The following is a 16,905-nucleotide window of genomic DNA, read 5'->3' as shown; positions in this document are numbered from 1 at the left end:
GCCTCCCCAGGACAGTGCTCCCACATCCTCCATAGGTTCTTCACTTCTCTGGGCCAGAGTCAGGAGGAAGCCAGGTAGAAGGGGGATATGGGGTGTGGAGAGGATGTGGAAATGGGGGTTTCTGTGGGGTCTGTGGTCTCTGGTATCTGTGTATGAGTTTGTGTGGTATGATTGGATCTATATGTGTCTGTGGGGTTTGTGGGGGCTTTGTGGGTCTCTGGGGGATATGTATGGGGTCAGTGCAGCCTGTGGGAAGGAGTGACTAGACACCAGGCTCAGAGCCAATTACTGAGTCTTGGCCATTTCTGGCCATTTCTTGGACATTTGTGGCTGTGCTGGACTTGGACCCTTCTCTTATCTGGGGCAGTTGTGAGGCCTGATTCCTGCCTGTCGAGGAATGAAGGGTCTGGAGGGGGTCAGGGAGTGGGGGGCTAAATTAGGCGCTGAGCAGTGGGCAGGTGTGGGGCTACAGTGCCACCTGGGAACACAAAGGACAGTTGCTGACCCCTGTTGGGCCATTGCTAGCAGGTGCCCCTGCCTCAGCTGCCCACCTACTTCTCAGCTCCAAGAACCTGATCTGGCCCCTGTTGGCCCAGTTCTCTTCACACCTGCACCTGTATAAATAGCTTGGGAGGGGGTCCATGGGGGGGCCTCATCCCTGCAGGGGGCACCAGGGAGCTGAGACAAGGCTGTGGTTCAGGCCCTGCCTTGTCTGGGAGAGGGCCCGAGACCAGCTCCAAATGCTGTCTGGAGACCTTCCCACAATCCTTCCTGGGAGATGGTGGGCAAGGGGTGGGCAGAGGTGGATGTTGGGCCTAGGATAGCGTCTCGCGGGTGGCGTTGCTGGAGAAAGTGTGGCTGCTGGACACGCTGTTGGCCATCCGGGCCAGGCCAGCCCGACGGCGGCCCCGGGGCCAGCACAGGCAGCCAAGCGTGGCCATGAAGGCCTGGCGGAAGGTGGCAGATACCAGGTTGTAGAGCAGCGGGTTGATGGCCGAACTGACGTAGAACAGGGTGTTGGTCAGCAAGTAGAAGTAGTGGTAGAAGTCATAGAGGAACCTGAGGGCAGCATTGACAGACACATATGTCCCCACAGTGTTCAGTGCCCACAGTGCCCACTCCTCACAGTGCCCACTGGCTCCCTCTGGTCCCCATTTCCGCATCTGGGTGGGGCCCATCCCATCACCCTTCCTGCCTCAAATCTACTCCCAACACCTGGTCTGTTCCCTCTCATCTCCTCTTGTCCCCATGTTATTCTGGGGACAAGAGGTTCCAGAGCCCACATGCTGCAGCAAGCAGGGGGTGCCCCTTCCCCTTCTCAGTAGCTCCAGCACCCACTGGGCCCTGGTGTGCTCTATAAGAGCAGACCATCTGGGGCCCTGTGCCTGTCCAGGTCCTGTCCGGCCCTGCCCAGAAATCAAGACTGCGTTTGGCTCAAACCTGCCTTCCTGCACTCAGGCCTTCCAGCCACCGCTCCAGGTCTCTTTCCTGCTGGGTCTGCTGCCCTGAGACGGTCCTCCTGGCAACCCACTTCTAATCCTCCTTTATGGGACCCCGAGTTTGCACCTCCTGTACTCACGGGGTCCATTGATCTTCGGAAATGTAGCAGAACATGAGACGCCTCACGTGGTAGGGCAGCAGGCAGGCCACAAAGGCCACCACCACAGCACCTGGATGGGGGACACAGGGACGGGGGCTCCTATCATCACATGTGGAAGCTGAGTCTCCTGGGTCTGCTCACACCTTACAGTGCTCCGAGCTCACTTCTGATGGGGCTCAGGGACCCTGTGTAGTGCCGGGTATGGGTATCCCCTCTCCCCAACTTCTTATTGATCCCACCTAAATGATCAGAACTGCCCACACCTGGAATGGATGGGTAGAGGAGTCTGCATGGGGGAGAGAGAGGAGATAAGAAGGAGAGTTAGTGAGAGAAGTGGATGAGAGGCATCATCATCAGAGATTCAGCATTAGATTCAGCATTAGCCATTGAGCCTCATCAAAGAAGCAGCAGCAGTAACATCACCAAAGGGAGTTGGTCAGCCTGGAAGCCAGTTAGGAAGCTTGGAAAAAGCAGCAGAAAAGGAGACAGAGGCCGAGAGAGTCAGAAGGATTAGAGGAGGAGCTGCTAGGAAAAGGCTTAGCATAGAGGCCATGTGAGGAGGTGTGCATGGTGGAAGGGACTGTGAAATCAAGCTGGCTGACTCCTGGAACTTCATCTGACTGCTTTGTGAATCTCTCTGCCTTCACCCTGCAACCTTCAGACCAGCTAGACCTTAGGGGCTTCGGGAGCTGGGTTGAGTCCGGAAAGGCCTCACCATCCCCCTACTAACAATAGGACTCATTAATTTATATTAAGACAACAGTGGCCCAGGCCATGGTTGCAAATGTTCCATCTATCTTCATCTCTCTTCCTTCTATCCATCTGTCCCTACTCCTCTCACAGAGTCTGGACTAGCCTTAGTGGGGTGCCAGCAGAGAGCAGAGGGAAGTAAACTGGGGCAAAGGGCCCACAGGGAGATAGGATCAAGTCAGAGACAGAGGAGGAGAGGCAGAGATACTCCGGCAAGACGGTGAAGCTGAGAGCAGCTTTCACTCTTGCACTAGTCCTTCCCTCCCTCTGCTGCTCCACTCTGCCTGCTCCTTCGCTGGGCCTTGCTCCTCCCTCACCTCAAGCATTTGCCAGTGCTGGCAGCAGCGGTCACCTCCTCGGAGAGCCCTCCATGAGGCTAGGACTCAATTTTTCTTTTCTGTGTGCAGTGGGGCTTGGGCCATACCCGGAGGTGCTCAAGGGTCACTCCTGGCTCTGTGCTCAGGAATCACTCCTGTTGGTGCTTGGGGAATCATAGGGGAAGCCGGGGATCGAACCTGGATCAGCTGTATGCAAGTTATATGCTTTACCCACTGTGCTATTTTTCTGGACCCATCTTTTTTTTTTTTTTCTTCTTGGTGCTCTTCTCTATGTGCAGATGGCTAGTGTCTGTGTTTGCTGCTCTTGGGCAGGGCCTGTGCAGGGTTAAATCCTAACTCTGCTGTCCCCTCTTCTATGTGCATAATGCCTGCCCCATGCCTGCACAAATTCTAGCAAGAGAGTGAATAAAAGTGTGAAGTGGTGAGGGTAAATGAATGAGACAGGAGGGAGTGAATAAATGAACGGATGAGGGCATGGCTAAATGAACTTGTGTGAATGGAAGAATGGGGAGGTGAATGAGAATGGGGATGAATGATAGATGAGTGAAGGGGTAGATAAATGAATGTCAATATACAGCTTCTGGAAGGACGATGGATGGGCAAGTGTGGGGATAATGAGTGGTTGGTGGATGGATGAGGGATGGAGGGTGGGTGGATGATGGAATGGGTGGGCAGGTGGGTAGACAACAGATGGGAAGGTGGACAAATGATGAATGGGCAGATGGATAGATGATAGATGGGTGCATGGATGGACAATGAATGAGGGGGGGTGGATGAATGATGAATGGTCAAGTGGGTGGGAAGGTGGACAGGTGGGTCGAGGAATGGGTAGAGGGACAACAGGTGAGTGAATGAATGGATGATAGATGAATGGATGGGTGGATGATGGAATGGATGATAGATGTGAATGATAGATGTGTAGATGAGGGCCCGGAGAGATAGCACAGTGGCGTTTGCCTTGCAAGCAGCCGATCTAGGACCTAAGGTGGTTGGTTCGAATCCCGGTGTCCCATATGGTCCCCCGTGCCTGCCAGGAGTTATTTCTGAGCAGACAGCCAGGAGTAACCCCTGAGCATCGCCGGGTGTGGCCCAAAAACCAAAAAAAAAAAAAAAAAGATGTGTAGATGAGTGAATAAAGAATGGGCAGGTAGGGGCCGGGAAGGCACTAGAGGTAAGGTGTCTGCCTTGCAAGCACTAGCGTAGGACGGACCGCGGTTCGATCCCCTGGTGTCCCATATGGTCCCCCCAAGCCAGGGGCGATTTCTGAGCACATAGCCAGGAGTAACCCCTGAGCGTCAAACGGGTGTGGCCCAAAAACCAAAACCAAAACCAAAACCAAAAAAAAAAAGAATGGGCAGGTAGAGGGACCGGAGTGATAGCACAGTGATAGGGCATTTGCCTTGCACGCAGCTGACCCAGGGTAAACCTGGGTTCAATCCCTGGCATCCCATATGGTCCTCCAAGCCTGCCAGGAGTGATTTCTGAGTGCACAGCCAACAGCCAGGAGTAAGCCCTGAGCGCATATGGATATGGCCCCTAAACCAACCAACCAACAAATAAATAAATAAACATATATATTAATGAAAAAGAATGAGAAGGTAGATAGATGATGGATGGAAGGATGGATAGCTAGTGGACAGGTGAATGGGTGAGTGTGTGGGGTTGAGTAAACAATGGAAGGATGAACGAATGTCTGCACTGGACACAGGGAGGAAGCAGAGTGCCTGTTATATGGAGTGGTATGTGGGACTGGCATCCTCCATTCTCAGGGGCTTTAAATCTGCCTCTGGGACCTGATGGTCAGGCCCTCCCAGAGGCCCAGGGGGTACATACGTAGAACCCGGACTCCGTGCCTCAGGGCCTGCACCCGGCCTGGCTCCATAGGCATGTTGAAGGCTCCATGCTGGTCCCCAACCATGGACACATGGCCCAGCTCCGCTGCTTGGTGGACCATGATGGTCATCTTGTTGGCGATGATAGAGTTCAGGATGGAGATGATCACCATGGGGAAGACGAAAGATGTGAAAGTGTTGATCTGGGGGAGACAGGGTGGGCCAGGGTCAGTATCTCAGCAGTGAATGAGCATGGGTTGGGCCAACAGCCCACCTTTCTCCACCTACCGCATCAAGGAAAGGGAGGTTCAAGGCTTCAGGGCAGGCTCAGCTGCCGTGCAGTTGCTCCACAGGGCCAGGCCTAGGTTTTCCCCAGATCTCCAGGTGACCAGAACCACCCCAAACCAGCAGTGGAACTTGCAACCATGTCTGACTTATTTCTTAGGCTCTCACACTCAAGTCTTTGTCCCTGCATCTCGGACAAGCTGCCTTCCCCCAATTCACCTGGCTGACCACTCTGCACCACTCACCTGGCTCACCTTCTGCAGGACCCAAAGGAACTGATCTGAACTAGTGGTCCCATTTCTGGGACTCCTCACAGGGGATGGCACCCAGTGAGTTATGCCTGGTTGACTTCAACAGACGGGTGTATCCAACACAGACGCCAAATGTCCAAACATCTGAATTCCAAACCTTGCTGAACACAGGCAGCAAAAATAGACCTGCCTGTGGCTGGGTCTGGCTGGGGGAGCACAAATATTGTTCTGTGGTACAGAGGTTGCCCTGGACCCCACCCCCTGTCTCCTGCTTGCTGGGAAAAGTAAATTGTTGCCTTGAGCAGAGCCCCTATTCTGCCATGGGCTGCAGATGAGGTGGGGCCCAGAGACTCAGGCAGTAGTCCAATTTGGAGGGTGTTATCCCTTCCCCAATTTTATATACTGATATCACCTGGATGGTCAGACTCACCCACAGCTGGGAGAGGTCTGTGGTTGTGAAGAAAGGGGTTGCCTTGGGGGAAGAAGAAGGAAAGGCAACAAGGGATCATGGAGGGCAGCAGGAAAGAGGCTGCATGAAAAACTTAGCTTAGAAGCCATGTGGAGAAATGCACATGGTGGTTAGGGCCGTGTAATAAAGCTGGCTATCTCCGGAAACTTCATCTGACTGCTAGTAAATCTCTCTACTGTTATCCTGCAATCTTCAGACCCACCAGCCAAGGGGCTACAGGTGCCATGCCAAGAAAGGCCTCATCCCAACACTAGGCCTTTCTTTCTCTATTTTTTTTTTTGTTTTTTTTTTTTTTTTTGTTTTTTGTTTTGGTCACAACCAGCAGTGCTCAAGGGTTACTCCTGGCTCTATGCTCAGAAATCGCTCCTGGCAGGCTTGGGGACCATATGGGATGCCGGGATTCGAACCACCATCCTTCTGTATGCAAGGCAAACGATCTACCTCCATGCTATCTCTCCGGCCCCTAGGACTCTATATTTTATATTAATACAACAGGAGGGTGCAGGCATGGCCAGCTCTGGGGGTTCACAGCGGTTCACAGCAAAGACTGGCTTGAAGGTCTTGCCCCTGACTCTTCCCCAGATGAAGCAGAGATGATGAGTGCCACAGGCAGAGCCCCTGACGCCGGGCAGGAATGAACGGAGACGCTGTCTTTCTGGGATGTTGCCTGGCACCAGGAAGCCGGCCCTGCATTCTGTGCCCATCAAACACAGACAGGGTGGTTGAAAAATCAAATGAAAAGAATGTCTAAAAATAGCAGAGAAGGTTCTGGAGAGGAAGTATGTTAAAGTTATCCCAGGTTGTGGGCAGCAGCCTGAATGCCTGATGGCACAGGCTCATGGAGGAGCAGGGACACTTGTGTATCTGAAACCCCAGGCCTGAGCCTCCTAAGCCTATCCCCCAGAGTCCCAGCTGGGGCATAAAGGGGCATTTGAGATAGGAGGGCTTTGCTCAGGTTGTTCTGGAAGGTTCCCGCGGGTCCTGTGCTCTCTGGTCCTCAGTGTCCACCACCACCTGTGGCCAGGCACCTTGGATTCTCCAGATGCAGCTGGGACTGAATCCAGACATGGGCCTGGACACTCTGGCTGTGCTGGCTAGTGCAGTCAATGTATGGCTCCATACATAGAGGCCCAAGTCTCCCCAAATTGTCCCAATTTCTTTGGACTCGAGGATTCCAAGAAGTCAGGAGTTCTGACCTTGGTGTCTGAGCACCCACTGTGGGAAGGACATCCATGGGATGGCATCTGGAGTGCAGCTGACTGCTTCCACTCTCAGACTTGGACCTCCTGGTACTGGGCTCATGAGGCCCATGAGTCTGTGTTTCTCTGTCTATACCCACCCACAGCTCCAGGAGAGCAACTCATAATGCTACCCCACAAATGGCCACTGTCCCCACTGCTGCTACTGCATCACCCAGTGTGCAATGGCCCCATATCTCCAGGCAGTGACAGACTCAACCTGGTGCCACATTCCATGGACAGACAAGGGAACGTAGGGGCCTCACACTGCAGCCTGTTTCCACATAGAGAGGCAGCACTGTGCTGGGGCAGCGCTCAGAGTCCGGGGTGACCAGCAAGTCTTGGCTTAGTGGGCTGCAGACTTAATACCAGGGTCTGAGGGTGGCTGCCTAGGCAATGTTGTCACACAGCATCTGGTGATTCTGGGGCCCCGAAGCTGGGAGATATTGCCCTGTGTGTATGGTTTTTGGATCACACCCAAAGGTGCTCAGGGGTCACTCTTGGCTCTGCACTCAGAAATTGGTCCTGGGGGGCCAATGCGGTGGCGTAATCAGAAAGGTATCTGCCTTGCATGCGCTGGCCTAGGATAGACCGTGGTTCGATCCCCCAGCATCCCATATGGTCCCCCAAGCCAGGAGCGATTTCTGAGCTGAGCATCACCAGGAGTGGCTCAAAAATCAAAAAGAAAAAAAAAGAAAAAAGAAAGAAAGAAAAAAGAAATCTCCCCTGATAGGCTAGGGGACCATATGGAATGCCTGGAGAATAGAACCAGGTCCCTCCTGGGTTGCCTGCATGTTATCTGTCCAGCTCCTGTGCTATGGCTCTGGCCCCAGCAACAAATGGTGCATTCTTGAAAGAGACTTCTAGCCTGCATCTTGACAGCTTTGAATTATGATTCAGGGCTAAGGCTCCAAGACTCTTCTCAGGAGCCCTTTGTTCGCCCCACGGTGGTCCCAGTGAGGTTGGAGCAGAACCAAGCAAGTCAGCACCATGGACAGAGTTTGAGCTGATGAGCTGCAGCCCCCAAGCCACATCTGTCCTCCTTTCCCCTACCCCCCCACCCCAGGATGGAGGGAGGGGAGCTTGACCCAGAAGCCACATAGTGGAGCCTGGAGCTGCAGCACACCCCATTCTGCACTTCCTGCATCCGAGCATGGTGGCATTGGCTCCAGCCTGGCTGCTGGGAGCCTGGCTACTGGGACATGCCCACACAGAGGCCAAATCAGATTAGGAAGGCTCCCTCCCACCTGTGCCCTGTGTTACTGGAGACATGCAGGGGGGTTGGCGGAGCTGTGGGAGCAGCTGGCTTCAGCGCTGCTCTTGGCCCAGCTCACAGGCCTCCTCACCATCACCTGCTTCCTCCAGCTGTCTCGCTGGGCCTAGCTGGGCTTCTAAAGCTGTCATACATATGGGCCTTAGAATCCATGCACAGGAGTTGGGCAGTGGGTCAGGATGAATGGAGCAGCAGCTGATACGGGCTGTGTCTGTGCCCCTTGGGCTCTCTCCCTGACAACGAGCATCATCGTTGAGTGAGGCTTGGCGGGGCTGACCAGGAGAGTTCCTGGCATTGCATCTGTTGTACAGCTGGCTAAGAATGGTTTGTCCCCCTCAAAGAAAACTTGGAAGGGAATCAAGACGATGAGTAGCTATCCCAGAAGGGCCACATTATGCCGTGGAATATCTACAATCCACAGCCACTCAAGATGGGTGGGGCAGTGGAGGGGGCTCATGTCCCAGTGGTTCTGTGCCCCCATGGTCCACTAGTCACTCAGGGGATGCTATGGCATTGCTAAGGTTTTAGAACATGGATGAACTTCCCTCCGGCATGACAACCACACGGGTTAGTGAAGATCTGTTTTCCAGAAGGGGCTGGGAAGCAGCGGCACCTTAGATGACATTTAAATTACTGAGTGTTTAAGCCTAAAGCTTTCATGAATATTGATGCCGCTTGATGACAGAGTGGCCACAGCCACAGCTCAGGCAGCTGCCTTTGCCTTCTACGTCAGGATGCCCACGGGGATTTGCCACTACAGAACATTCCAGAAACCGGAAGTGTCCCGCCCCATGGAGTTTCTGCCTGTCTGCAGGTCCCCCGGCTGGATGGGTGGGAAAGGTAGAGCCCAGGGGGTGGCTGTGTGGGCTTCCTGGGATGGCATTGTTCACACTGCACTGCAAGCTCTGAAAGGATCTGGGGGTCTCTTGTGCTGCTGGAAACCCCGAGATATTCTCTTCCTGCTGTTTCTGTGACATGGTTGCAGGCACTTCTTTAATTTGAGGCTCTAGGAGGACCCTATGAGAACCCCAAACTGCAAGGCTGGAGCAGTATTCACACTCCTACATCTCCCAAGGGGTCAGGGAGGTCCATCCTCACAGTAGCCCAAAAGGGAAACTGAGGGACAACAGGCATGTGTGGTAAGGAAGGCCATGTGTTCCTGCTGGTTGGGACTGGTGGGCACCTGGCAGGCCCCTTTTAGCCTGGGCACCTCCAGGGTCAGGATAAGCTGCCCATTGCCAGCCTGGGTGAGGGGCCGGGAATGCGCCTGCATGAGATATGCATTGGTCTTGACCTTCAGGTGCGGAGATCTGCAGTGTCCATGTGGTGGGTTTAGAACCTGCTAACCCCTGTCCTGGAGAGTTCCTTTTGGGGCTCCCACTGTGCCCCCAACTCCCATGCAATGCACTGAGGGGGTAGCTGAGAGGTGCTTCCCGCCAGGATCCACCCTAGACCTGGGGTCCCAACATGTCCCCTACCAAAGGGTCTTAGAAGCCTCTGGGACCAGGGGCAGGGGAGTTGGCTTCTACCCCCGGGGTGCCCTGTGGTCACCTCTGTGGGACTCTCAGTGTATGTCCAGTCTGGGTGGAGACCCCCACATCAGTGGAAAGAGGGTGCAGACAAACTCCCCATACGCTGTCACCTTCTTTTTGTTTATTTGTTTTCCTTTTTTTTTTTTTTTGGCTTTTGGGCCACACCCGGAGGTGCTCAAGAGTTATTCCTGGGGGCTGGGCGGTGGTGCTAGAGGTAAGGTGCCTGCCTTGCCTGCGCTAGCCTAGGACGGACCGCGGTTCGATCCCCCGGCGTCCCATATGGTCCCCCAAGCCAGGAGCGACTTCTGAGTGCATAGCCAGGAGTAACCCCTGAGCATCAAATGGGTGTGGCCCAAAAACCAAAAAAAAAAAAAAAAGAGTTATTCCTGGCTCTATGCTCAGAAATAGCTCTTGGCATGCTCAGGGGACCATATGGGATGCTGGTAATCGAATCCGGGTCCATCCTGGGTTGGTCACTTGCAAAGCAAATGCCCTACTGCTGTGCTATCGCTCCAGCTACTGTCACCTACTTCTTACTTGCAATTCTGAGGTTTTGTTTTGGCTTTGGCTCTGATATATTCACAGCTTGGACAAGCTTGCAGTTGTCCCCACCCTGAGAATCAATCCTTGGGAGGAAAAACTCCACCCAATGCCCCCCACAGTCCTTCATAGATCTTTTCCACAGACAAACACCTGTAGGTTGCTTGAGTCTCAGCCCTGGGCCACAGGGTCAGAGGAGAAAAGGGGTTTAAGTCCTAAATGCTGGGAGAAAGTATTTAACACTAGAGGCAGAGCTGCCAGGACTTGAGCTCTCTGGGGCACTGGCTACAGGGCTGAGCTGCCTGTTTGGACCCATAAGACCTTCAGCACTCCCTCTGTCCTCGCTGGACACCCAGATCCTCCCCAGTCTTTGGGGGGAACTGAGTCTGAGGATGCAAGATCCCAGGACCCTCCTGTTGCACCTGCTCAGCCCTCCCCCTCCTCCCACAGCATCCAGCTGTGGTACCACCCTGCTGTACCCCAAAAGCTGTGAGGATACAGATGCTCTCAGGCTTCTTCTCTCCTACTAGCTCTGTGGGGTCTCTGGAGGGGTCAGTGGGGGCCCAGATCACCTGTAATGTGCCAGAGAAGACTTTGGAATCACCCAGAAGTACCTGACAGCACAGAGGCAGTTCCACAGGGCTTCCTGGGACCCAGGGGCCACCTGCCACTTGGGGGTGTTTCTGCAAGGGCCGAGGCAAGAGGCTTAGGGTCAAAACAACTGGGACCCCCTTGCAGCTGGGCACCAAAAGGCTTGTGCGCAGGGGCTGGAGTAATAGCACAGCGGTAGGGCGTTTACCTTGCATGCGTCCAACCCAAGACAGACTCTGGTTCGATTCCCGGCATCCCATATAATCCCCCATGCCTACCAGGAGTGATTTCTGAGCACAGAGCCAGGAGTAACCCCTGATCACCGCTGGGTATGACTCCAAAACAAACAAACAAAAAAGGCTTGTGAACAGCACTCCAGGCTCCCATCGTGGTGGAAACCTCACAGCTACTCCTGTTTTGTGCAAAATGACCCAGGGGTGGCACAGCTCCCCACTAACCTGCAAAGGAAGTGGGGGTTTTTGCTGGTGCTGGAGCAGGGCAGATGCATGTGCAACATGAATGAATGCCCCAGCACCCCAGGGTGCAGATTTTAGGCTCGGGAAGGCCCAGCTCTGAGACCACACTCTGAAAGTCCCTGAGCTACAGGGTTGGGGGGAGGGGGCAGAATTCAGTTCCCGTGGTCATGCAATCACCAGGCTTTCTCTCCTCCTCTTTTTCACTCCACGGGCTCTTTGTTCTCGTCCCCTCCACTACTTGCGGGCGCTTTGATAACCACTTCCATCCTCTCTGGCTTGCAGCTGTGAGAGGCGCCGCCAAGATGCCAGCACTCATCGGATGGCCTGGTTCTGCTGACATCCACATGACAATGCCATTGGTCTTGACTGCAGTCCTGGGCATGGTGGGGACCCTCAGCCACATCTGTCTTCTGATGGGACCTGCTTCAAAACTTGGGGGCAGGGGCAGTGCTGTGAGCACAGGTGGAAGATTGGAAGGCTCAGGGCCAGGTACTTGAGGATGGGCTGTGACACAGGTGTGTTAAGACATCAACAGGACTGAACCCCGGCAAAGGTGCTGTCCTGAGCCAGATCCAAGTGGCAAATCACAGGAACACTAGCCAGGTCCTCAAAATTAATGTAGCGACAATATCTGAGCAGGCCTGTCCCCTCTCTACTGTCCCCTCGCCTCCCTGACTGCTTGCCCCCTTCCAGCCAAAGCCACGTACCAGGGAATGCCAAAATGAGGCCTTGGGAACAGAAATTACATACACTGTAATGAATACAAAGGCCTCAGGCCTGAAAGGGGGTCTTTTATGCAGGAAGTCGGTATGGGGTTCACTAACCACATAGAAGTACTGTTTCATTGACTCGTCAGGAACAAGTCGAAGGTGAGGGGACAAGAAGAAAGGCAGAGGCTGTGAGTGACAGGACCTACAACCACAGCTGTTGCAAGTCAGCCCCTGAAGAGGTTGACTGACAGAGGGATGGAGGATGAGGTCTTTCCCCTCCAGCTCGGAGCACGCGTCTGCCACCCTGTCCAGCCGACGGTTCTGAGGTGAAGTGGCAGGTAAACAGCTCACAGACAGTCAGGCTTGTGGAAATATTAGCTTTATTCGGTGGACAAAACTGAAGTCCAAAGACTCAGCATAAGTTCCAGCCAAAAGCCTCTCGCCTTCCACAGACCCTTGTTTTTATCCCCCAGAATCAGGTACCACCCAATGGTGGGATCAGATACTGCCCAATGGTGGAAGCAGAATCAGGTACCACCCTAGGGTGGGGGCAGAATGCCAGGTCACACCCTAGGGTAGGGCACAATCACTGATTAGGGTAGGGTCAGTAACATAATAATCCCCTATAATATTTACATACACAACACACAGCCACTAGGGTTAGGACCCCCGACCACAGTCAGGGACTGGCCACCAACCATGGTTCCTGGGGAACATGGACCCCCAAAACTCGTTGTTTTTATTGGTTTTTAGGCCACACTTGGCATTGTTCAGGGGTTACTCCTGGCTCTCCACTCAGAAATTACTCTTGGAAGTCTCTGAGGACCCTATGGGCTGCCAGGATCGAATCCAGGTTCCCTGAGTACAAGACAAATGCCTTCCTTGCTGTGCTATCACTCCAGCCCTACCGTTGCTTCTTCAAAATGACAACTGAAGGGCCAGAGAGATAGCATGGAGGTAAAGCGTTTGCCATGCATACAGAAGGTCAGTGGTTTGAATCACGGCATCCCATATGGTCCCCCGAGCCTGCCAGGAGTGATTTCTGAGTGTAGAGCCAGGAGTAACTGCTGAGCGCTGCTGGGTGTGATCCAAAAAAAGAAAAAAAAGAAGACAACTGAAGCCAACTGCCCCTGTCCTCTCTGGTAGAAGCCAATGCTGCCCAAGGCCTCACTCTGTAGCTTCTGCTCCCAGGAGGGCAACGCTGACCCCATGGGCCCCCTTAGCTGCTCCAAGGGGCTGTGACCCACAATGCCAGGACCCAGAATGTCATAGTTGAGTCATTTTGTAGCAGCACCCCCCAGAGCTCAGTGCCTAGAATGTACCGGGGTATCCCCCTCCCTCATCTCTGTGCTGAGACTCCTCCAACAAAGAGTCTGGAAATGGTATGATCCCGGCCTTTGCCAAGGATGAGGTTCAATACCCCGAGAAATATACAGACCCCAGGAGATGTGGCAGGAAGGCCCTTGGCACATGGTCTCTCAATGGTGACTTTCCAGTAGGGGACTTCAATTGCAGAAACATTCAGAGGAGCAGAGGCCCTTCCTAGCTGCCCCAACCTGCCTGTTTGGGGGTTCTTGATGTTCTTGCCATCACACCCAGCGACATTCAGGGGTTACTCCTGGCTCTGCTCTCATAAATCACTCCTGGCAGGCTTGGAGACCATATGGAATGTCAGGAATCGAACCCTGGTCGGTCCTAGGTGCCTCATGCAAGGCAAATGCCCTACCACTGTGCTATCTCTCCAGCCCCTCTTCGGGGGTTCTTGGACCAGGTTCCCAGATCTGCTTCCTTGGCATGTTTCTGTTCAGCCCTGGGGGAAGCCAGTAGTGAGTATGACTGGGCAGATGGGTGCATGCATACATATGAAGTGGGTCTTCCACCGTGCCCCAGGTGGTGCTCCTAGACTGGGCTGAAAGCCCTGCAGGATACAGCCTACTTCGCTGTCCACCAGAGATAAATGTGGCTCCTAAGAAGCCGGCCAGGGAGTTCCCACTGGAGCCTCTGAGTGGCTTAGGCCTGGGGCAGTCTGAGTGTCTACTCCAGCTTGCCCCATCCATGGGATTCCAGGTAGAGAGTAGTAGGACATGGTCTGGACAGAGGCCGAGCACAGGCTCTCTTTGCTGGCCCCATTGCTGAGGCCCTGCTCAGCCTGGGCAATGCTGAGGAAAAGGTGGGTCACGTGCTCATGGCTTGGGAACCAATACAGGCTTCTGGGATGGAGGGACTTGAAGATCCTTCTTGGGGTGAGAGATAGTTTGGGGTGGACTGTAAGTGCAGGGTCATCCAATGCACATGTCTGTATGTATGTACTAAGGGAGCATGTGTGTGTGTGTGTGTGTGTTTGTGTGTGTGTGTGGTGGCTGCAGCCAAGCAGAGGCTGTAAGGGTGATGAAGCCCAGCACTGGACCTGAAGAAGCAACTCCTCTGAGGCACGTACCCCCTATGGCCTTCAAGGAGCTTCAGCAGGAACAGAGCAGCAATCAGCCCCTCAGTCTCAGGAGCGCTGTCCCCCTGGGAGTAATTCAGGCTCTGGGCAAAAGCTGTGATGCAGCCAGGAGGGCAGGCATTGGTGGGCGACATCCTAACCCATCCCAGGCTCTGTGGCCCGGGGCTGGAGCATCAGAGCAAACATGGGTAGGGCTCTGCTCCTGGCTCCCCCACTTTCAGACTGGGCTGGGCTGAGCTCTGCCCTGCAAGATTCCTCTGGCATGGGGGTCCACAAGGCAGCTAGAGAAGAGTGTCCTGCTTCCTCCTCAGCCCTTAGGCAGCTGCCACTCAGAGTCAGGAGCTTATGGGCAGATGCTCTCCACACAGCAGGGGACCAGAGTGTCACTCAGACCCCTGTCCCTCCTGAGGCAGCCACAGAGACCAACATACAAGCTCAGGGCTCCCCTGTCCAGCCCAGCCCTACATGTAGGGGAGTCACCCAGGGCCTCATTCCTGACAGTTCGCGCTCCTGCATGAAGCCACTATGGTACCAGTGGTTGAGGGCCACCAGGCCTGACTCCCATTTGCTGAAGTTACACCCAGACCCGGAGCCCCCGGTTCCTGCCTGCGCAGACTTCTTGCTTGTCCCCTCCTCAGGTCTCCAGCATGTTCTTCCAGACATGCACCCGAGTAACAGCATGGCCCATTCACAGGCGTGTCCACACACCCAGCCTAACCTTCATTCAGAAAGGACTCCAGGTCCACCTAGCTGAGGCAAGGGCTGAGGGAGGCAGGAAGCAGCCAGGTGTGAACTAAGCGAAGCCGCCTGCAAGCTTGAGAGATGGATCCATTGGCTGCAACTGGGCACTGTGGCATACCTCACACCCGCCTGCCTGGCTCAGGGACCCAGCACTGACAATGCAGTTGCTTTTGGAGTATGAACCACCCCACCGCACTCCACACACAGTTACACACACTGTCTTGGTCACACTGCAATAGGCAGTGACCGTGGCTCCTTCCCAGCCGCCCACCCCAGCCTCTCACCTGGATGATGACCTTGAGGATGCTGATGCTGGTGACAGGCGTACACACCAGCCCCCCAGGGTGCTGGCTGTTGGTGCTGAGGTTCTGCTGGCCCATGGCGAAGAGCATGGGGGCCGCCAGGATCGCCGAAGTCAGCCAGACGGCGCTGATGAATTTCTTGGTGCGGCTGCGAGACATGAGGGTCTTGGCCTTGAAGGGGTGGCAGATGGCCAGGTAGCGTTCAGCGCTCAGGCTGGCCACGTTAAGGGCCGTGGCGAAGGTGCAGGCCTCCCGTAGGAAGTAGTAGCCGCGGCACACTGCGTCCCCGAAGGCCCAGGGGTGGTGCACCCAGATGAAATTGTACAACTCCACGGGCATGGCCAACAGCAGAATGAGCAGGTCCGACAGGGCCAGACTGCCCAGGTGGTAGTGGATGGTGCTCTGCAGCCCCTGCATCGGCCGCCGACGTGCCAGCGTGCACGCCGTCACGGAGTTGCCCAAGAAGCCCACCACGAAGAGCAGCAGGTACACCGTGGTCACCAGCACCTTGGAGTAGAGGTCTGTGTTCACGTCCAGGTGGCTGCTGGACGCCTCTCCGGGCCACTCCGAGGCATTGCCGGTGCCCGAGCGGTTGGCCAAGTGGGCAGCCAGAATAGCAGCTGCTTCCAGCCCCAACGGTGGCAGAGGGGGCAGCAGTGTGGAGTGGTCAGCTCCCCTGTGCGCCTCAGAGCTATTGAGGCTCATGGTAAGCTCTGGGGTTTAGACCTGGGGAAGGAGCACCCTAAAGCTTTCTCACCCAAAACTCCAGAGCCGTCTTCTGCTCTCCAGGGACACCCGCTGGCTGACAGCTTCCAACAGGGTGAATGCCCAGCAACCCAGCGCTCTCTCTAGGCTCGCAGCTCCTCTCACACCCGCTTGCTTGCTCCGTGGCTCTCCTGTCTGTGCGCGCTTGCGCTTGCGCGCGTGTCTCCCAGGCTCACCCACCTCCCTCCTGCCGCACCCCAATGCTGGGGGCGGGCCCCTAAGGAGGAAGGGACCCTCTTGCGTCCAGGGGAGGACTCACCCAGTGCGAGGCTGAGGCTCCCCCTCCTCCCAACTTTGAAAGCCGCTGCTCAGTGGGGGACCCAGGATGGGGGCGGAGAGCAGCGCAGCTGGCAAGGCCACCCCTCTCCCCCTCTCTCCTGGGCTCTGGGGTTCTACACAGCTGAGTGGGGTGAAGGCAAGCACAGGGCAGTCAGAGAGTCCGGTCACCCCTATGTGGACACCCCTAGCCACTTGGGTCTTTCTGTCTGGCTACAGTCTCTTATCATTGGAGAAGTGAGGTCCTGAGCCCACGTTGTCCTGTCCAGAGTGAAGTTTGGGGAGGAGATAGATGCTCTGCACCCCACTCCCTTTTTCTAGTTACTGGTCACTGAACCCCACATCATTCCCTGGAAGCGCAGCAGGTGCCCCTTGTGAATGGAGAGCCGGGTGCCCCCTGCCCTCCAGGCCATATGGGGGCTCCGTCTGGTTCTGGGGTGGGAGAGGAGGGATCTAAGGAGGGTTTTAGGGAGTGTCCTGGGCAGTGAAG

The 16,905-nt window shown here is 55.1% G+C and overlaps 1 protein-coding gene across 1 annotated transcript; it reads right to left on the bottom strand.

The window, feature by feature from the left end:
• Nucleotides 1-720: 720 nt before the first annotated feature.
• Nucleotides 721-16,079, bottom strand: NTSR1 (neurotensin receptor 1). The gene is made up of 4 exons (XM_049777101.1): nt 15,357-16,079; nt 4,522-4,723; nt 1,580-1,670; nt 721-1,059 (listed from the first exon to the last, which is right to left on the bottom strand). Exons 1-4 carry the CDS (start codon nt 16,077-16,079, stop codon nt 816-818), a joined length of 1,260 nt encoding a protein of 419 aa, XP_049633058.1. The 3' UTR covers nt 721-815.
• Nucleotides 16,080-16,905: the final 826 nt, after the last annotated feature.

The sequence above is a fragment of the Suncus etruscus genome, chromosome 7 (genome assembly GCF_024139225.1).
Source record: "Suncus etruscus isolate mSunEtr1 chromosome 7, mSunEtr1.pri.cur, whole genome shotgun sequence".
Classification (NCBI taxonomy): Eukaryota; Metazoa; Chordata; class Mammalia; order Eulipotyphla; family Soricidae; genus Suncus; species Suncus etruscus.
This window is presented reverse-complemented; position numbering and strand designations above follow the sequence as displayed.